Below are 21,708 nucleotides of genomic sequence, written 5' to 3' on the forward strand. Positions count from 1 at the left end.
TAAGAAGGCAGGACCTGCAGTTATTGTCCTTTTCCAGACATTTATCTGGCACTTACTTTGGGGTTTTCTGCAGCTCGTCCTCGGGGCCCTCCAGACACAGAGACAGCAGGTCGTAACCCAGGATCTTCTGGGCTATGGTGAACATTTCTTTAATGTTGGGGTATTTCAAAAGTCCTCTGCCCATGCCCACAAACTGGCTGCCCTGACTGGGGAAGAGGAGCACGGAGCAGCCGCTGCTTTTGGGTGAGGCTGGCTCGCTGTTCGGGGGAAAAGCGGGGGCTTCAGCCGGAGGAGGGTAATCTCCAGCCGTGGAACCGGGCTTGTTGGTGGACAGCGTCCTGCTCAGAGAGACCAGCGACCTGACCTTCCCTCTGGAAGATGCCGCCATCCTGACTGCCACTGATGCCAACATGAGCTGTTCCTCATCCAACGACGTGTCTGCAGATGAAATAAGACGCACAGCCCGCCCGGACAAACTGTAATCACCAAAAGAGTCAACTTTGCTTGAACTCAATTCTGACATCTGCTCGGCATGACACCTCACAGGGAGACGAAAACAACCGCCAGAGGAAAGAAAAGAACAAAATCTTCAGCGAAGGAAGATGATATCTCCAATAAAACTATTTTTGAAGCCATTATGGGACTTGACAAAAAATTTGAAGCACAACTGGAGGATATCAAGGAACAAAACAGACAAAGTGCAGCTATGGTTGCCAGCTTGGCTAAGGCTGTAGAGTTTAACGCTGCAGAGATAGCTGATTGCAAACTGAAAGTTGTTAAACTGGCAAATGCGAATGAACTGCTGCTTAAAGAAAACGAAGACTTGAAAAGAAGAGTGAGAGAACAAGAGCGCTACCGAATGAGGTGGTGCCTAAAACTGAAAGGGGTGAAGGAAGACAAAGACGAAAACATTAGAGTGAAGGTTTTGCAAACGCTTCAGAAGATTGCCCCTGACTTGAACTTAGAAGAGGCTGTTGATATTGTCCACCGCTTAGGGAAACAAGTTGATGGCAGAAACAGAAACATCATTATTCTATTCACACAGAGGCGAATTAAAGAAGAATTGTGGAGGCGCACCAAAGATTCTTCAACCTGCAAGCAAGAAGGCATCAGCTTCGCAGAGATGTTGCTGCAGGAGGACATACAAGATCGACAGCGCCTATGGCCTCTGGTGGAGGAAGAAAGACGTGCAAAACTACAAATATCTGTAGTTTCCACTCCGTATATTTTCAAAACAAACTCGTTACTTTGGGTTTAACGCATTTGGGGGAAGTTAATAGTTCACGTCACTGCAGGCCTTCAAACAATGAGATTTGAGCCTAAACAGTGAAAGGCAGTCGCGTTTTAATCAGTAGAGGATGTCGCATAAAAAGAGATGAAAGAACAAACCATGTACTGTAGTGTTGATTTATTTATTTTTAGCACAACACCAGAACAACCCCACGTGCCCATAATTTGCGGTACTTCAGAAAAAAAGGAGTGAACATAAAAGGGAGTAAAATGTTGTGTCAGGTAATTTCAAATGCAGCATTTCTATCACCTCAACAAACACTAACTGTGTTACAGTGTGTTGCTATCTAAAGCTCTACTTGCTGTATTTCACAGGAAGAGAAAGAATGAGAGCTAACTTCACTCAGAGATATAGAAAGAAAGAGAAAGAAACCAGGCTGTATTTAAAGGTAAGGACTGCTTAGTGATATTTGATAAAATGTAGTTGTATTTTCACAGGGACATAAAGTGCTTGTCTTACTCCCTTCTTCTAGCTCGAAATTACTTGCCAAGTGGTAAGGACCGTTCATGGTCACACGGTGAGAACATTGGTGTTGACTATGAAGAGATAGGGTCAGACAGGGGAGGGGCCAGTCAGATTTATCAACTCAACCTCCTTAAAGCATGGAGAGAGGCTGAAACCAATCTCTGGTGAGCCCGGTTAAGGAAAGAGATGAGTTGGTGCCTGAGATGCCAAATTCCAACATCCTCATTCCCGCCATTGAGATAACACTCTCACACAGGCCCAGAGAGCAGATGTTGCTGCATTGCAGATGTGTTATACCCCCTGCCCAGCCGAATGACTCTCAAAACGAAAATTTTGCAGAAAATCAATGTGATCGCTTGAATCACTGGAATTATCATCTCGATATCTCTTGTCCTTCTTTCATTTCAGACGTCTTGAAAACAAGTTTTAACAAAGTCCTGGAGAAGTGCCCAATGCTGGAGGACCTCCTGCTTTACCCCTGGCTCAGATAAACTCCTCTCTGACACAAACACACACGCATACTGAATTCACATCTTGCCATACAAATGTGATACAGTAACCAACTTTCTTTCTTTCAGAAAGAAAGAAAATTGGGAGATTCAAAAATTTCCTCACAGTAATGTTTGCATCAGTCTATCAGACGAATCCCCTCCAAGTCCAATATTTACATCAGTTACAGTGATAATGCTTGGTGTCTACTTTCAGCCACCGCAGTAGAATGCCAGGAATGAATCTCATTGAAATTGTAGTTGCATTTGCTATTTCATTTAATTGTCATGGATGATACACAGATAACCCAACAGCAAACAGAGGAAAACAATGGGCTTAAATACACAGAGGGATAAATGAGGGAATAAGACACAGGATGAGAGCACAGCTGCGAGAAATCACAAACAACAAGACCATGGGGAAGGAAAACTGAAAACACTAACATAGTCTAAGGAGCTTAGAAAGAAAACGTCTGGACTTCTTTAAGTTGCTTGAAGATGTTCAAGCAAAGTTTAAGTTCTTTTCATCCGAGAAGGTGAAACATCTTCAAGCAACTTCAAGTCCAGACGCTTTCTTTCCAAACTCCTTAGACTACGATGACCTAGATGACTGAGAACCTTCACAGACATGAAAACACTAACACAGCACACATGACTATCAAAGTAAAACAGCAAACAAGAGACTTTTACAAAGACACAGAGTTGACACAGAGACATGACTGACTGGGGAGAAATTGGGGAACATGGAAACAAGAGTGACTAGACATGACACGTGGGACACAGGGGCAAGGCAAAGTAACAGAAACCTAAAGCCTAAGAATATAACACAAGAAGAAAACAATAAAGAGAACCAAAAACATACATAAGAATAATCAATGAATATAAATGAACAAACACAAAACACTGGGTCACAGACTCACTACCATGACAGTTAAAGGTACATAATAAATACTTTAAATCAGATGACAATGTAGCTGACACTGTGTTTATTATAATGTGTGTGGTCAACCACAAATCTTCATACTGTCATCCATAGATGAGGTCTTTATACAAATGATGAAAGATAATGAAAGAAACTGTTTAATTGATATGAAATGATTGAATTATAAGAAATATTATGGCTTTGTCTGCCAGTGTTTTTCTGTAAACTACTTTGAACTACTGGCAGTCAGTGAAGTCACTGAAAGGCAAGATTCTATGTTGTGTTGCCGTAGTTTCCAGAGTTTACTTATAAAGCTCACTTACAGAATTCAGTTAGAAAAGTCAAGCATTTGAAGGGTGCACATTTGAAGGAATATTAACTCAATCTTAGCTCATTACGGTTTACATTTTCGATTTTAAAGGGTCTCCGAAATTACAATGAAAAAGGAAACAAGAAAAATTGCCACTCCAGCCGATAAGAAAGATTCGGGAGATCAAGGTAAGTAAAATAATAAAATCAAATCCTGGTAAAATCCAAATCCTAGAAATGTTGACACTGTGTGAATCATTTTTGGAGCAATTGAATCATATGTTTAATTGAAAATAGCTTTAATACAAGATGTCTAATCAAAGAAAGGTTACCGGTCTTTTGGTAAAATAATGTAATAAGTTTATTCTTGGACTCAACAGTAAAAACAGACCAACAAGTGCCATCAAGATCTAAGACTTAGTAAACCTAGTATCAACTCGCACTGATCAGTTATTTTTTTCATCCCAAGATTAAACTTGTGATCATTTAAGCAAAAGCAATTTCAAATTCTTTGCCATCAAACTGCTTCCAGTCTTGATGTCGGGGACTCTTTTTCACCACTGTGTTGTTGTCGTTTATAGATTGTAAGAGCAGGACTGCTAAAAGAAAGGCCAGTCCTGAAAAGAAGACCCCAATGAAAAGGAGGAGGGTCGCTGAGCAGGCTGGTCCTTCCACCAGCTCAGATGTGGTCAAAGGAGTGAAGCGCAAGGTTGTGCAAGATGAAGAGGACACAACAAAGAGAGCAAAGAGGGCTAAACTTCTTGACCATATGAGCGGTGACAAGGAGCAAGCATCCTCCTCGTTGGACTCTGGTAAAGGTAGGCTAATTAGTTGAATAAGGGGGTAGATTAAGTGTGGTTGCTAGGTTTAAGATATTGGTGTTTAGTGTTTGTGTCTATCATCCAGTGAGCTGATATGCTTTTGGTGTTTTCCACATCTCCAGACTTGAACAACAAACAGGTGTGCGCAAAAAATGGCAAAAGAAAGGCCACGGGAGACGACAGAGAGTCACCCAAGAAAAAAAAAAGGAATGTGGACCAGGACAAAAAATCAGTGGCAGACCAAAAACGTAAGTAGCAAGCAGCTTGGGTTTTATATTCAGGGGAAGGGCAAAAGGAACATTTAGGCTACAGAGGAGAGTAATTTGTGTCACAGCTGTAATAAAACAAGATTTGCTGTTTTGTCTGTTCAGGTGAATTCCAAGCCAGATATGTGGAGGAGCACCAGCTCGGAGAAGGAGGCTGCGGAGCAGTGTTTTCTGGCTACCGGATAGAAGATCGTTTTCCAGTAAGTGTTCAGATGATGGTAGTAAGACAGGCAGTAACGCAGATAATGGATAATATCGTAAACTGAGACGTCTGCTGTGTTTCCACCTTTCATTATGTCATACTGAGGAAATGCTCACCAATGCTCTGTGTCTTCTAGGTTGCCATCAAACACATTCCCAAAAATAAAGTCTACTGCAAAGTGGCGGTAAGCGTCCAACACTTGAATTAGTTTTACATTACTGGATTGAATGCGGCGTTCCTCATCATCCACTTTGTTGTAATATTTCAGGATGAAAGCGGGAAGATGCTCTCGGTGGAAGTGGCCATTATGGTTAAACTTGCAGGTGAAGCAGAAGGGTCAGTGGGAATATCAGCACCTGTGTCCTTGCTGGAGTGGTTCGACCTTGGCAAAGAGCTGATCCTGGTGCTGGAGAGACCTGTCCCCGCTGTGGACCTGCAAAAATACAAAGCAGAATATGGAAGAACCTTACCAGAGGACAAGGCCAAGGTAGGTTGACTGGGAGAGCCTTAGACTGTACAGCATTCAATCAAGGCAGAAAAGCATTAACTCATTATTGTGTTTTTCATCTTTTCCAGGTCATTCTGAAGCAACTAGTTGATGCTGTAAAGGAACTTGAGGATAAACACATCTTTCATCGGGACATCAAGGGAGAAAACATTCTGATTGAGACCGGCTCCGATGTGCCTCGAGTTCGCATCATTGACTTTGGACTGAGCTGCTTTGTTAAACAGCGATCTCTGTATCGCGTCTTCTATGGTAACATATTCTGCTCCTGCTTTTCACAGATGTAACAATTTGTGTCTTTTGTTTTAGAAGAAATTGTAATTGTGTCTGTTTGTTAGGCACTCCTCTTCACACCCCTCCCGAGTGGTACAGGAGGAGCTGCTACAGGTGTGGACCCACCACGGTGTGGCAAATGGGAGTGGTGTTGTATGAAGCGCTTCATGCACGGCACTTTAGTACCGAGAGGTTCCTCGCAAAGAAACTGAGCATCAAAAAGCGTCTGTCCACAGGTAAGAAAACTTCACACTTCCAGATTCACTGATGCCTTGGATCACTAGAACTATCATCTTCATCTTTTTGATCTTTTCTTTCTTTCAAGAATGCCAGAATTTCTTGGAGGCATGTTTAACTATAGCCCCGGAGAAGCGCCCAACACTGGAGGAGCTCCAGCTTCACCCCTGGCTAAGATAGCACACACAAACACACAATTCACACCTTATCATATAAGTGTGATACATTGTGGTAACCTCCTTTCTTTTTTCTGTTGGACAGGAATGGGTCAATCTTAAAAAATAAATAAATAAAAAATTAGCTTTTTCGGACTTCCTGTAACCCCCCCAGCCATCCCAGGAAAGGGGATCTCTCTTTGAATGGGCTTTCCCGAGGTTTCTTCCCATCGATCTGGCCCCCTGGGGAGTTTTTCCTCGTCTTCATAGAGAGCTTGGGCTGGGTCAGGAGCTCCATCAAAACTGTCTTTATTTGATGACATTAAAGTCATCAAATAAAGATGTGTTTTACTTAAAGTAAAATTGGATCAAAATAAAACTTGTTTAATTCATCTTTGCTGAGGATTCTCCTTCATTACTATTTTGTTTTGTTTTGTTTTTTTTACCCATGGTGCATTTTGACAAATAAGAAAACTGAATCAGGTTAAAGTGTGCACAAAGACAGTCACACTGCAAATGATCTGAAGACTTGCATCTGTTGCTCTAACCCCCAACTAGTTTAGACAGATTTCCAGGTTCTACCAGAGGTTTTTTCCTTCAAGAAGGGAGTTTTCCCTTCCCACTGTTGCTGAGTGTTTGCTCATAGTGGGTTGTAAAAGCATAAAAGTTAATAAGAGGCATTCATAGCAGAGTTATCACAGAGGGAACTATATAGCTTAAATGTACAATTTCTACAGGACGAATTATAACTTCATTATGTATAAAAGCTTCTGTGGATAATTACTCCTATTTGTAACTTTACACAAGAGAAAGTTTGGTGTCACACTATTTATAACAGGTTGGGTTTTGTCCTCTGAGTTGAGCCTTTGGTTGCAGTTTATTGAAGAATTTCCTCTAAAGTAGCTGTTGATAAAGATTTAAAGTCCTGTTTATATACAGAAATATGCTTTAGTTCATGTTTTTTACATGTCTGCCTCAGTGGATCAGTAGAAGATCTGGCACAGGAAACTAGATGATGAAAAAAGGGTACGAATACACATATATATCTATATCTATATAGATACAGATATATAAACACACACACACACACACAGGTTGCAACGTAGTATTTTCATTTTTTCTTAGCATTTCTTTAACGCCTTGGTGCAAAAGAATACCTTCATCTGTGTGTTGGAAAAAAGAACTACAAATTTGGAAAGGAATTTATTCATGTTCTTACTCATAGATGGAGTACATGGTTTAAAAAACACTGAGGAAACAGATATGAGGCGGCTGTATTAACATAAAAACATTAATACAGTTAAAAATGAATAAAAAGTTGCACGCTTAAACTTATTTCTCTACAGTTTGTACAATTAATCCATGTAACAATAGGTTCTCCCTTAATATAGTAGTTATTAAAATATCTTTACATAAAAATACATTTTTAAGTACTCTCCAGTGGAAGTCTGTTGTGGCTTATGTTTCTAAATGACACAACCATAAAGCAGCCCACAGAATATACAAATATGTCTTTGATAAATGAATGTTGGCTCCCACAATGGCCTGTTAAGTTATTGCAAAAATAATTTACTGCATAATATGTCAGATTAGAACATGTTATGAGCACAAAACTGAAGGGGAAACAATAAAAACAAAAATGAAAAAACAAATACTAAATTAAGTTAAAGGATATTTCTTACTATACTATATAATTGTATAATGTTGCGTTTGATTGCAAAAGAAAACCCACCAAGAAAAAAAGAAAGAAAGAAAAAGAGAGAATAGTTTAATATATTCAAAACACATTCTTTTCTTTTATTTAAGCTGTAGCGAGATTCAGATGGACAAAAGAGAAAGAAAATTATTACAGATTTGTTTTATTAATCATGAATAAACTTTATTATACACAACTCTAAATTTCAGTTGGTCTTAGTCAGATGTGTTTTTAATTAAATCCTGCAACACTGTGCTCGCTGCCATCACTTTATATCTTAGTGTGCAATTCAAATATATACTTATTACAATATTTTCCCCCTTAACTCTCAACTCGCGTTTTTAAAATGTCTGTGATCATATTTGTCCGTTGACTTCTGTCTGGGCCTCGAACGATTCATCAGACAGGTTGGCAGCCTCCAACTGATGCTCCAGACTTTCATCATCGCCTCTATTCTGATCAACTCTTATCTTAAACTTAGTGATGAACTCATTACTGGCCAGCGCGTCCTCCTTTTTAGGGCATGTGGGCTTTGATAACAGCCGGCTTTCCAGTCGCTCTGCAAAGAAAATTCACAAAACATTTCTTATTTGGTAAGCTTGTTAACAAATTTTAGTTCAGTTTTGCTGAAAGTTATAGCATGCATCAAGTAAGAAGCAATTGGTTTTTAAAAAGCATATACATTCCCCAAAACATTTTTATTATGTGCATTTTGGAGAATAAAAGATTGTACACAATTTCCCTTTTTAAAGTAAAAAGATTATTAAGTCTAATTCTTACTTATTCAGTAGATTAAAGTATTGAAACATCATTATTCATAAAATATGCACATTACAAAATTAAAGTTATTCAAAAACTACTCAAGTACTTACTCCAATACTCACATTATTCAAGTAAATTTAATTTTTGCCAATGTAATGTCACATAAAATCTTAATCTGAATAAGGGATTTGAACCCCACTGTCACGGCCATGGGATCAGCAGGCCGCTGACTAGTAGTGTTCTCTCTCTCTCTCTCGCCAGGGCGGAACTCATGGTGGGTTCACGCCCTCGGCCCACGCCCCTCTGAGGAGGAAACACCTGGGCCTCATCAGTGCAGCCAGCATTTAAGCCAGGGAGTGGCTTCTACTCATCACTGGATCGTTGTGTGTGACTCGCGTCAGTGCAGCCCGGCTCTGAGCAAGTTTTCTTTTGCTTCCCTGTGCAAAACCTCTAACGTGTGTTTCCTTCTGTACATAGATCCCCTGGACCCGACTCTGCATCCCCCGAGCGGTGTTTGGAGAGAGAGTCAGAAGAGGAGCAAGTGTCTTTTCCCTACCTGGATTTCCCCAGAGCCTTTTCCCTGTCACCGCTTTGTATATAGCACTATCCCCTGCACTGTTTGTATATACACCTGGTGGAACTGTAATAAATACAGACTGTGCCTCTGAGTCCTGCGTGTGAGTCCTCAAGCGAACCGTGACACCCACACAGATGAGAGCTTAGCAGTGAAGCTCTCTCTTAAAATTTGAGTTATAAAGTCAGAAGTTATCACTGACAGAGATCCATGTTCTTTTAACATAAGAAAGAATATTTGCTGAAATTGACATTAATCCAAGCCCTTAAAACGCCATTTTGGATTAAGCATTTCCTTTTAGAAAAGTCTTCAATGAGCAGGAAGCTCCAGTACTGAAAAAAGAAGCCAACATCAACTGCTAAACGTGCTAAAAGTAAGTAAGTCCCCGTAGACTCCTATGATCAAAACACATACAGTATAAAAGTTATAGGTTACAGATCTGAAAAGTAAAACAAATGTCAAAGTGCAAAAAGACTTATGGTCCCATAGAAGTCTATTCCATTTGCCTGGAATTAGGTGAACACCTTTGTGACAAATTTAATGGCTCAGTCATTTGTTTCATGTCATATTTAATAAAAGACTGACATGGTGGCATGTGGAATTGTCCATTTTGCACATATTTGGTCATTCTAAGCGTCAGAAGGGGAAAGATCATTCTGGGAATGCCTACTGGCGAAGGATGTGTGACTGACAAGTCCAGTGTGTGAAGTTTAACTACAGTCTAAGGAGCTTGGAAAGAAAAGCATCTGGACTTCTTTAAGTTTCTTGAAGATGTTTCACTTCTCATCTGAGAAGCTTCTTCAGTTCAGAATTTCTTCAGAGAACTGAAGAAGCTTCTTGAATGAGAGGTGAAATGCTCTTCAAGAAACTTAAAGAAGTCCAGATGCTTTTCTTTCCAAGCTCCTTAGACTACGATGACCTGAACGACTGAGAACCTTAACAGACAGTTCTTCCCTTCATTCATCATGCCTGATTTCAAAACACCAAGATGGCAGTCGTGAAAACACTCATCTTGAGTCTTCATGGGACTATGGTGAGATCAGTTATGCCTCTTATGATGCTGTCCCAGACTTCAAAGCAGTATAAAACATGTTTGCAGCCTGTAACAACTGTGCATGCGGTTATTTTTCGTTTTAAGATTTCCGTGTTTAAATCATAATAAGATTTATTTTTAATTTTAATTAACTTGAGGTGAGTCAGATTCTTTCATTCAAGTCACTGAATGAATCTCTTGACATGTTTGGGGGTAGGTGCCTTTTGTAGCATTTTAATGCAATTATCTGACAGATTATATGGTCTACACCATAGGTGTCAAACTCTGGCCAAATTTGGCCCGCAACCTAATTACATTTGGCCCGCGAAGCCATACCAAATTACTATCAGAGCTGGCCTACTGGTATTATACAGCTAATATATATTGTTTAGTATTAAGCTTTGCTTGTTCCATATTCAGTTTTTCAGCAAAATGTGTTTGAGTCCATAAGAAAAGATTCATTCTTATATCTGGAGGAATAAATATATTTCAATAAATATTAAAGTTAGCCCGCGACTTTGATCCAGTTTTGAATTTTGGCCCACTGTGTATTTGAGTTTGACACCCCTGGTCTACACTGTTATTAACTATACTAACACTCTGTTCCAGAAGTCTGTGCTGCAAAGAGGCAAAGTGAATACCGCACCTGCAGGAGTAATGGGGGTCATCAGTCGGTTCAGCTGGATGTTCCAGTGCCGTACCTGTTGACTGGCATTCCTCAGCCTCTCCTGAACCTCCTGGAAACAAAAATCATGCAGGCATCTTCATCAGTGTTGTTTTAGAAGAGCACTAAATAAGATGCTGCTCACAAAGCCAGTCAAAACAAACTTGTTCACCTCCAGACGCTGGTGACTTCTTTGGCGAGATGCCTGCAGATCCTGGAGCTCCTGAGAGGCAGAGTTGAGGGCTGAGGGGGTGTCCTCATCGGGACTGCCATCTGACAGCTCCTGTATGGGGCTGAGGTTTTGCATTGTACGTTGCTGCTCCTGGAGGAGCTGGAAATGTTTCCTCTTTTCATCTTCAGCCTGCAGCAACCTGAAGGAGGGGAAAAAGGGAAGAAGCAACTGAAAATGTTAATACTTCTCATGGATATCTCAGATCTCCATCACAAATAAAATAATAAAGGGCCATAATAAGAGTTAGAAATCCATTGTTACCGCTCAAGCTCCAGTCTGGCCCTCTCCTCCTCCAGCCGAGCCTGGATCTCCATATTAAGGGCAACTTCCAGCTGCTGCTGTGTCAGCTCCAGCTCCCTGATCCTCTTCTTCTGTTGTTCAGCCTCCTTTTCCTTCACCTGCATCTCAGCCTGCATGCTGTCTTTTATCTATGCACACACACACACACAGCTACATAAACAGATGCACCAACAGAGCGGTATAAACTGACCTATTCCTGAATTACCTTTTCCTGGACTGTCATAACCATTTTTCCAAATCATTAAAGACTAGGTGTGAATTTTATAATGACAGTCAACATTTTGCTGGAGTTCTCAAAGATCAAAGTCAAGGAGAAAAGACTCTGTACATAATTGGTGTCAAGTGGAAAACTTTTTTTTTTACCATCACAGCCTCTTTCAGCTGTCTTTCCAGTTCCAGCTGCACCTCCCTCTGCTTCCTCCGCTCTCTCTCCTCTGCCTCCCTTCGGCGAGTTTCCAGTTCCCGTGCATGCTGTGAAACAGATGAAAGAGACATTGTTTGCTTTGTGTTTTCACCTCTATCCAGCAGGTGACACTAGGCCATCAGCTTCGAGGTTCAACGTATTGTGCTTTCAGCGGTGCTCTTCTTGATAACTTGGTTGAAGTAAGTGGGTATTTGAGTTCATGTTGCTTTCCTTACAGCTGTAAGTAATCTGCTCATTCCGCTTTTGATCTTTGGCACCAACAAGTGATTTTTTCCCAGAGAAGTGCTGCTCACAGGAGATTTCCTCCATTTCAGACCATTTTCTATAAACCGGTTAGATGGTTGTACAGTTTCTGAAATACTCAGACAAGCCTGTCCGACACAAACAACAATGCATGTTCAAAGTCATTTAAATCCCCTTTGACCTTCAGCAGGTCATCTTATTAATGTATACATGCCTAAATGCACTGAGCTGCTGCTATGTGATAGGCTGATTAGGTATTTGACCTAATGAGCAGCTCAACAGGTGTATCTAACAAAAATTTGGCCAGTGAGTGTACAGTGGGGCAAAAAAGTATTTAGTTAGCCACCGATTGTGCAAGTTCCCCCACTTAACATAAGAGTTATGAGTTATAAGATGCAGGTCGATGTGTAAAAATAACTCAGTTGTTTGGTGGTGGCTATGGCAGGGCTTCCACAGAGGCCAGCAGGTGGATGAGGGAAGGGGAAGCAGGAGGAGAGCCCCGAGGCGGCCACCAGTCCGAGTGTCAGGTGAACTGAACTTCAGGTAAGAAGTTATGACCTGCAGTCTATCTGGGTCAGATATAAACCAAGTTTAGGTGGAGTTTATTTTCGTTGTGCTGACTTTTTACAGTCAGTTACAATACCTCATACTGTGTGAGCTAGCATGACAAGTTTATACAGATGTTCGGTTGCTATGATGTTACTGATAGTGAACTTTATTTTATTCATAAGGTTAGTTAGTAGAGTTGCCAACAGCTCCTTAAAAATGGAATGGTCCCTCATTCAGAGAAAATATTACGCGTTTGGTATTGAGCTGAGAAGAGACGCAGTTTGTCCCGGACTTCAGCTAGGATGGAAAAAGACACAAAACTGGAGTTATTCTGTCTTTACGCTGCACAGCTGCCTCTTCTCCTCTCATTATCTCTCCTCTCTCTCCTGTTGCTACTTCAATCATGAAACTGATCAATGCCGTCTGGCAGGAGGTTCAGGCTGCTGAGGTCCCGAACAAATAGACTCAAGGACAGCTTTTACAACAGGGCAATAGCCCTGATCAATGTAAATAGCTGACCTGACTGGATACCTCCCTGGACTTTTTAGGGGGAGGTAACAATGTTTAAAACGATAACAATAATATTTATATTTATAACAAGGTGCAATAATAATTAATGTGCAATAATAACAGTGTGCAATACACATACACTTCTTCTTCTTTTTTATACTAAGTTAATATACTGTGTTGTGTTGTTTGTTACGTTGTGATGTGTCATATCGTGTCGTGTTGTGTTATATGTAGTGCCGACGTAGGACAGTTTTTCCAATTTCATTGTACTACTGTACTATGTATGACTGTGCAATGACAATAAAGAGTTATCTTATCTTATCTTATCTTATCTTATCTTATCAGCTGATCGTCTCTCTTGTTTGTTTATCACCCACTTTGAGCCAGAAAGAGGAAACCAGCAGATGTCGCGCTAAACAGCAGCAGCACGTTTAAGCTTGATCAGCTGTTGTTAGAATTTATTTAGTTAGAATGTTTGCTGGAGCCACAGCTGTAAAGCTGTAAAGCTGTAAAGCTGCTGGTCATGATGTCGGTTTGGATATGTGGTGAGAGGGAAACATGAAGATGAAACCAGGAGATGTCCTTACTGAATCATCAGAGCTGAACAGGTGATGGAGAAACAGGTTTACCTTTTAGGTGACAGGAATGAGTTGAAGTTATGAACTGTTTCTGAGAGATAAATAACACCAGGATCCTTTTTTTATGTACCTGACAGCTGGTAACTGTGCAGGGGCGGGTCTAGCAAAGTGTTGCCAGGGGGCCAGGTAGGGCATTAACAGGGAAAGGTGGGCACAAAGAAATACTTTTCTTTTTTATTCTCATTTAAAATATCTAGCTTTTATTAAATAATTATCTGAATCTTGTGAAGAAAGTTTTTATCTGACGTAAAATGTATGGAAATCATACATATACCAAAAAGACTGTACATCACTGTCACAACAGCATTTGTTTTCATTCAAAGGCTTTATGGCTTTAATACCTGGTGGGCCAATCTGTAGTGAAAATGCCCAATTTTTTGTCCCAGTCCAGCCCTGCAGGTTAATACTGGCAGTGTCACCATGCCAGCTGACTGCATTTCATCATCAGCCAGTGTTGTTCTCAATATTACCAAAGTAAGGCAGCATATAAAGTATTTACTTGCTTTCAGGTTTTATTCAAATGTTAGTCTTTTCAGTTGTTTCTCCACTTTTTTCCTGTTTCAAAATCAAACACCAGTTTGTGAGAAGATTATCTTCTTTTTTTTTTTTAACAGGCATTGGTTTTGCATTGGAATTGGCTAATTTGCCAATTGTATGTTAAAAATGTTCGTATTTTAATATTCAAAAATGTTTTTGCCCAAAACACATGTGCACTACATGTCAGTAAAAATACTATGCAAATATTGATGTCCTTGAATGCTGAATAAACACTGACTGATTGTATCTCTTGTACTTAATCAACACAGTATCTAAACACTTTGCACCGTAGTGGTTAAAATCTCATTCTAATAAGGTTACGGTTATTAGGTTTACAGGGTTATTGAATTATGGTGAACGGTTGGTAGAATTGTTTTTAACATTATCTGCCAATTACATCTGCCACCCTTCTCCAAATCTGTGCCCCTACCTGGCCCCCCCAACAAAAATTTTCTAGACACGCCACTGCATCCTGGTGCATATATATTGTGCATGCGTGTTCCTTTAGGAAACAGGAAGATTGGTAGGAGAAAGAAACGTATTAATCTTGTTTGTTAGGATCATAGCCATAAATGGAGGACTCTTATAAAGTCCATGGATTTTCATTCACACATATTACATGAGGTATCTACTCTTTACACACTAAGGATCCACACTACCAGGGCTACGGCACACAGCTGTTTTATAAATCATCAAAACCAATACTATCCTAAGATTTATTATATACAAAAATGATCTGTTCCAAAATGTTTTCATGTAATCCTGAAAACAGAAAAACAATCTTCTGCACTATTAACCATCCACAAATGGAAACAACAGACAATACAGGTGATTTTAGCTAAAAAGCCAAGAAAAAATTGTGTGGTTTTTTTTTTTTTTCCAAACGATGTCATTTACAGCCACAGAGGACAGAAAGCTGCAGTATGTAGAGAAAGAGAAGAGTTAAACCTATAATCAACATGAGTCCTTGTAGATGGCAGCCTCCGGTTTTTAAAGACTTCTATTGGTCTCTAGTGGACAACAGAGGTAACTGCAGGATTGGAGCCAGAATAGTGTAACTGCAGTTGAAAACGACATATTTTTTTGATTTCCCATAGAAAGTGTGTGTCCAGCCACGTGTCAGTCCAAGTGGCAGGATTTAGTAATTCTGGTAATAGTTAAATGTAAGTCATTCACAAATATTAAGTCGCAAGATTTCAGTCTGACTAACCTTGGAAGATTACACGAAGACAATGTCCACATATGCAGACGCACGCATATATCTAGCGTATAAGAAATTTCTTTGCACAAACGGTTGAGTCAAATGACATTTGTTTTTCACAGCTTCAGGGGGTGCACCGTTCCTAGAAATACTGCAATACCAGGTCGATGCGTGGAGTGGACGGCGCAAGCCCCTATTCCATCTCACTGCTCCAAAAATCAATTTAATATATGGTCCCCGGGTAGGGGACGTATCAGATATTAAACTGATAAGAACAGATTTTTTCTTTTGGAAAAATTTTTATTGATACTCAGACATATAACAACATCATCATCATCTCATTTATTTTCATAAGCCCACCCCATTTAAAAGGATTACTTCTTTATTATCTCCCATCCCCTTTTAAAATACAACAGGAAAACAAATATTTAAATGTTTTTTCCTTCTTTTTTTTTTTTTTTTTTTCATAGAGAATTTAAATTATTTAAAAAAAACCATCCCATCCCTTCACAAGCTTCCGGTGCTCAGAGGGGACTCTCCCCAACTTGCTCCTTCCACACCGACCTCTCCCGGAGAGCCAGGCTGTTGCTGCTTAGACCTTTCTATGTGCGAACCCGGCTCCTCCATCCGAATGGGCACAGAGGCGATTCTTCTTTGCGGCTGCTCTCTCAACTTAGTATTTCTGGCACAGATCTCTTTTACTGTTGCTGTTGCCATTCGGAGAGCAGCCACGGGGGGGATCTGCGTGTGCTTGCTCACCAACAAGTTTCTGGAGGTCCAAATGGCGTCTTTTATAGCAGCAAGGGCGAGCCACTGCTTTTCAAAGCCTTTTCTTTGCGTTTTCACTCCTTGGCTCACCCCATAGAGGATTAGGTTTGCTGTCAGGACCTCCCTTGCTGGTAAGTACGGGAAATTTAAGGAGCCGGCCATGTCCCACAGGTCTATAGCAGCACTGCACTCCCAGAGTAGGTGCCTCACCGTCTCAGGCGCGCCACAACCCGGTCGGGGACACATTTCTGTTGTCGACATTCCTCTGGAGTGCATGACAGCCCTGACTGGGAGAATCTCATGAGCCACCATCCAGGACACATCCTGGAGCCTGTTAGAAAGGACGGGATGGTTTGTCAGACGCCACACTTCTATGGCCTCTCCAATAGGGAGGCCTCTGACTGGGACCACCTCTCCCCTCTCCTGCACAACTGAAATGAGAGAATGATGTTTTGTTAAAATGTCCAAACTCTGATCTTCCAATTTAAAGGAGGTTAAAAAGGATTTCAGCTCTACATAGGGTTCAGGAACATCAAAGGAGACGGGGACTCTAAGATCTACTGGCAGGATTTTCTTTTGTCTTAGGTAGCTACCTAACCAAAATCTAACCCATGCCTGTGTCAGAGGATTACTATTAGGACTCGTAGCCTGTCTCATATGGCTACTTGTATAGAGGCTTCCCATGAATAAATACAGATCTGGGACTCCTTTGCCACCATCTTCCTTTAATTTCTTCATTATCCCTCTTTTAAGTCTCTCCCATTTGGAGTCCCATAGAAAGTAAAAGATGGCTCGTTCTAGTTTTAACAATACGTCCTTTGGTGGCAAAAAGACTGCGCTGACTAAAAGAAGCAAGGGTAAAATCACTGCCTTAATTACTAAAACCTTCCCTCCAAGAGTCAGCTTTCTCAGTCTCCATAGGCCTAATCGTTGATTCACTTTTCCTATCATTCCCGGCCAATTTGCCTTTCCTCCACCATCCTTATCAAATCTAACCCCTAAAATTTTTTGGTCGGTTTGTGTCACATTTATTCCAAGTCCAGTCAATTCTATAGTCTCCCATGGCCCGTAGAATTGTACCTGAGTCTTGCCCCTGTTGAGTCTAGAGGCCGAAGCCCTTCCGAACCAGTCCGTAACTTCAAAAGTCCTTCTCATCGAGGATATGTCTGTACACAGGATGCTAATATCATCCATGTACAGTACACACTTTGCCACCTGCCCCCCACTCCCAGGTATGTTCATCCCGTTTATACTCTTATCTTTCCTCAAAATTTGTGCCAGGGGTTCAATACAAATAACATATAAAAGAGCGGACAGGGGACATCCCTGTCGTAAACCACAGTTCACCTGAACTGCATTCGTCAGGGTCCCATTCATGACAAATCTGCTCTTTATATCTGTGTACAACAACTTTACCCAGGATATAAGCCTTTCTGGGAAACCCATCTTCTGCAAAACTTTAAAAAGGTACCGGTGAGATATTCTATCGAAGGCTTTTTCAAAGTCTAAATTCAAAACAATCAGTCGCTTGTTTCTCTTTCGAGCAAAACAAATCGTGTCTCTAATCAACACCAGACTATCCGTGATCTTCCTGCCCTTTACAGTACATGCTTGGTCTTGGTGGATTATCTGGTCCAAAACCGGTCTTGTCCTTTCTGCTAGAAGCTTGCTGAATAATTTACAGTCACAGTTTAAAAGCGTAATCGGTCTCCAATTTTCCAAGAGAGTTTTATCCTTCCCTTTATGAACGAGTGTGACTAAACCCATTCTAAAACTTTCAGGCAGCTTATCTAATTCACTAAAATCTGTAAAAATTGAAAGTAAATCAGTAGCTAAAATATCCCAAAATGTCAGATAAAACTCAATCGGCAGGCCATCTAAACCAGGGGATTTTCCAGTTTTAAAACTCTTAAGACACTGACCTAACTCGGCTGTAGTAAAAGGTTGACTTAACATATCACTAGACTCAACAATCTTATCAATATATTCCAGGGTTTGCTCAATGACTCTTTCCTCCACATTTTTCTCCCCATACAGGTTTTCATAATATTCTTCAATCACTTTTATTATACCTTCAGTACTCACTACTTTTTCTCCAGCTCTGTTTCTTAGCTGAGAGACAGAGCCAGGTTTGTTCATAATTTTTTTGAAAAAGTATCTCGTACATTTTTCTCCCTCCTCTCTCGCTCTCTCTCTACTCCTTAGTATGACTCCCATACTTTTATCATTTGCTATTTTCTGCATTTCTTTTTTAACCTCTCTAATTTCTTCGTAGAAGTGTAAACCCCACCTATTTAAGAGATGGTACCTCTGTAACCTTTTCTGTAGTCCTCTCATACACCTGTCTTTTGCGGCCTTCTTTCTCTTTCCTGCTTGTTTAAAAAAGGACCGAGTCCTACACTTCACCATTTCCCACCATGAGACACGTGTTGCATAGAAATCCTGGAGAGTCTGCCATTCAGTATACCTCTCCTTATACTGTCTGAGCAGATCCTGATCCTCCAGTAGGGAGCAGTTTAACCTCCACACTCCCCTCCCCATTGTTATATCTAGTTCAAGGGAAATTTTAACAGTTAACATCAGATGGTCAGAAAAAAAGACGGGCATCAAAGTGGCCTCTACTGGTGAAAAGTCTCTAACAAAGATATAATCAATTCTAGAGGCCCTGTCACCGTTTCCACTATACCAAGTAAAACCCTCCTCCATTGGATGAACCGTTGGAAAACAATCTATCAATTTAAAGTCTCTGACTAAACCTTGTAGTAAAAGTGACGTCTTATCAATCTTCACATCTTGTGTGGCTCTTTTTCTATCTTTCCTGTTTAAAATACAGTTAAAATCCCCTCCAAACACTAAAGGCGCTTTTCCCAACAAGTGGGGTTGCAAAGCCTCTAAAAGATCATATCTTTCGTGTTTGTCATTTGGGCCATAAATGTTCAAGAGCTTAAATTCCTTTTCCATATAAATAAGGTTAACAACAAGTGCTCTTCCATCACTTACTACAGTACTTCCCTTCACCGACACCAGAGGGTTTTTCACCAATATGGCTACTCCATCATTTTTATTTTCATTTGATCCACTCCAGATGGACATTTGTGGCCACATATCCTGCCACTGACCATATGCTTTTAGGAAAGGTATAGCACATTCCTGTATTAAAATAACATCTGATGTTACACTATTCAAGAAGGATAGAACACTTTGGGCTCTTACTTTAGACCTAACACTCCTGACATTTATGGATGAGAAGGTCAGAGCCATGAAGATTAATACAGAACACAAGCTAGTCATTATGAAACTAAGGAAAGATTGTTCTCTTCAAAGGCTCAACCCAAACTTTGGGGGGGCATACCATCAATTTATTTCTTGTGAGTGTAACTCTTCCTTCACCTCTCCGGGTTCCGAAGGGGGGACCGCCACTCTATTCCCTTTTCGTACTCTAGGTGACGGCCTTTGTCGCAGAGCTGCATTTACCATCCGCTCCTTTGGCGTTGACTGCAGAACTATGTTAAGGAAGGAAACCTCATTTGGTGAGTCAGAGGGGAAGACCCTGGAGTCCTCCCCTGAGGAACTCCCTGAAGGTGTTTCATGCCTCCCTCTCTTTCCTGAAACAATTGTCCCAGAAGACAGTTCTGCTGCAGTCCTCTTTGCCACCTGTGAATCAGGAAGGCCAGGGGGGGCATTTTCACTTTCACCACTTACTCCTTTCTGAACTCCACTCTCCTCCTGCCCTCTCTCCCCCTCCTCTGAGGGTTCTGGTTGGGCAGGTCTTCCATGCTCCTCCCCTTTTCCCTCCTCCTCCTGTTCCTCCCCTCCGTCTTCAGGTGCTGGGAACTGATTTAAAATATCTGTCCCAGCTGCATCAATCAAGACATCCTCGTTTACCATTGCAATCAGGTTTCCCTCATTAATCTGGTTTCCTTTTTTAAGTTTATTTGCAAAGGACCGCGGACAGTCCCTAAAGAGGTGACCTGATAAGAACAGATTTTTTTTTTTCCTTTTTTATTTTTACTTACAACACCATCTTACATTTCCATTTGCTCAACATTCCATTGAATACTTTTCATATTTCACAAAAACATCTTTTACATCATTCATAATAATCCTTCCACCTGTCCTTAATCGTGTCTATTCCCCATCTTTGTAATTCATGCCGATATATCCCCTCAAATTCCCTCTCTATATCCTTTATTGTTCCCATCTCTTTCCATTCATACCCCCCCCCTTATATACCCCTGTCTTGCCCTCCATATCTTAAGTTTTGTAATTGATAACAACATACAACGTATTTTATTTTCCTCCTTCTTTTTATCCTTAGGCCTAAGATAAGTTATTTCCTCATATGTCAAAGCCTCTAGTCCCTTATACCTCCTCTTCATTCCAGCCCATACCTTTTTTGCATATTTGCACCCCCATAGGACGTGTTCAATCGTTTCTTCCTCTGTGCAATTATCCCTCGGACATTCTTTTAACTTCCCCAAATTATGTGCATACATCGTAGTCCTTACAGGTAATTTCCTATGTAGGTGCATCCAATTAAAATCTTTCAAAACATTCTTATAACTCTTATCCTGTGCGTATTCCCAAACTTCCGAACTCACTATCCCCTGGTTGTAGTTAGCATTCCTCGCCAGTTTTTTATACAGAAGTTTATGATTTTGTATTGTATCCACCTCCCTGCACTCTATATGTCTCTTTCCCCACTTAACCATCCTCTGAAAGTATTCTGGTCTTGTCTCTGCCTTCGGCCCCTGATTTTCCCACCCAATTAAAAACCGGTATGGAATAGCTAACCAGAACCATAACAATATCTGACATTTATGAATATATGGCTTCTTTAACAGCGTACACACATTTGCATAAAAAATCGTATCTAACTTTAACGGAATGTTCGGTACCCCTTTTCCCCCATCGGCAACCTCCTGATACATTTGTACTCTCTTTACGTACTCGTAACCTCCCCATATAAAGTTAAATATTCCCCTCATTATTTGTGCTCTAAATACTTGTGGCATCGGGAACACATAGCCTAGATACAATAATTTCGGCACCACCTCACTCTTTATCACTAACACCTTCCCAGTAATTGTAAGCTTCCTCATTTTCCATAGTCGTAATTTCCTTTCCACCTGATAAGAACAGATACTACACTTGATCTTAGCCAAAAGGCCGAGAAGCGATACCCACATATCGCACGACAGAAACGACTCATTCTGCTTACTGCAACTCTAACTCATGGTTACAATGAAGAACACAGTCGCCTTCTAACAAATGGTAGAGGACAGGTCGATGTTTTACTGACGTTTTACCTCCGAAACATCACAATATAACTATGGTCGGCATGTTTCAGTTTTTAAACGGCGCCACATATATGACGACACTTTAGTTTCTGAAACGCCGGTCAGCGCATGCCGGTTAATGAGATTCAAAATCACGTGGTCGCCTGCAGTCCAATCAGCGGTCGTTGAGACGGAGCGTCTTCAATTCATTTTTATAACTTTCTTGGCGTTATAATTGTTTTCATAATATGATAATTACAAACTGTTAAATTTTTCTCCTCCCGGTAACTGTATTCCTGTTATGTCTAGGCTTTCCCTAATTGCACAAGCCAACGGTTCTACATATAACATGTACAGTAAGACT

General features: G+C 40.7%; 2 protein-coding genes, 1 long non-coding RNA gene and 2 pseudogenes across 3 annotated transcripts; 2 read left to right on the forward strand and 3 right to left on the reverse strand.

Annotated features, from left to right (window-relative positions):
• Positions 1 to 3,218: 3,218 nt before the first annotated feature.
• LOC145419330 (serine/threonine-protein kinase pim-1-like) lies at positions 3,219 to 6,992 on the forward strand. The gene is made up of 9 exons (XM_080289578.1): positions 3,219 to 3,664; positions 4,057 to 4,293; positions 4,419 to 4,544; positions 4,668 to 4,762; positions 4,901 to 4,948; positions 5,033 to 5,251; positions 5,341 to 5,521; positions 5,608 to 5,778; positions 5,868 to 6,992. The coding sequence occupies exons 1-9, from the start codon at positions 3,604 to 3,606 to the stop codon at positions 5,957 to 5,959; spliced, it is 1,230 nt and encodes a 409-aa protein (XP_080145704.1). The 5' UTR covers positions 3,219 to 3,603; the 3' UTR covers positions 5,960 to 6,992.
• A 708-nt stretch (positions 6,993 to 7,700) lies between these two features.
• On the reverse strand, positions 7,701 to 11,965 carry LOC145420386 (uncharacterized). The gene is made up of 5 exons (XM_080289577.1): positions 11,559 to 11,965; positions 11,157 to 11,323; positions 10,836 to 11,034; positions 10,646 to 10,736; positions 7,701 to 8,189 (listed from the first exon to the last, which is right to left on the reverse strand). The coding sequence occupies exons 1-5, from the start codon at positions 11,688 to 11,690 to the stop codon at positions 7,987 to 7,989; spliced, it is 792 nt and encodes a 263-aa protein (XP_080145703.1). The 5' UTR covers positions 11,691 to 11,965; the 3' UTR covers positions 7,701 to 7,986.
• LOC145420387 (uncharacterized) lies at positions 8,188 to 9,557 on the forward strand. The gene is made up of 2 exons (XR_013901683.1): positions 8,188 to 8,788; positions 8,870 to 9,557. It is a non-coding gene; the product is annotated as an uncharacterized LOC145420387 (long non-coding RNA).
• Positions 11,966 to 15,423: 3,458 nt separating the features above from the next.
• On the reverse strand, positions 15,424 to 15,598 carry LOC145420786 (U2 spliceosomal RNA; annotated as a pseudogene).
• A 5,433-nt stretch (positions 15,599 to 21,031) lies between these two features.
• On the reverse strand, positions 21,032 to 21,246 carry LOC113007189 (U2 spliceosomal RNA; annotated as a pseudogene).
• Positions 21,247 to 21,708: the final 462 nt, after the last annotated feature.

The sequence above is a fragment of the Astatotilapia calliptera genome, chromosome 15 (genome assembly GCF_964374335.1).
Source record: "Astatotilapia calliptera chromosome 15, fAstCal68.1, whole genome shotgun sequence".
Classification (NCBI taxonomy): Eukaryota; Metazoa; Chordata; class Actinopteri; order Cichliformes; family Cichlidae; genus Astatotilapia; species Astatotilapia calliptera.

Excerpts from the sequence above, each read along its gene's own strand:
- LOC145419330 (XM_080289578.1), top strand. The coding sequence starts at position 3,604 with ATGAAAAAGGAAACAAGAAAAATTGCCACTCCAGCCGATAAGAAAGAT. Across the intron at positions 4,294-4,418 it reads CTCGTTGGACTCTGGTAAAG|ACTTGAACAACAAACAGGTG; the intron begins GTAGGCTAATTA and ends CCACATCTCCAG. Across the intron at positions 4,763-4,900 it reads GGATAGAAGATCGTTTTCCA|GTTGCCATCAAACACATTCC; the intron begins GTAAGTGTTCAG and ends TGTGTCTTCTAG.
- LOC145420386 (XM_080289577.1), bottom strand. The coding sequence starts at position 11,690 with ATGTCTCTTTCATCTGTTTCACAGCATGCACGGGAACTGGAAACTCGC. Across the intron at positions 11,324-11,558 it reads AGCTGAAAGAGGCTGTGATG|ATAAAAGACAGCATGCAGGC; the intron begins GTAAAAAAAAAA and ends GTGTGTGCATAG. Across the intron at positions 10,737-10,835 it reads GAAGTCACCAGCGTCTGGAG|GAGGTTCAGGAGAGGCTGAG; the intron begins GTGAACAAGTTT and ends TTTTGTTTCCAG.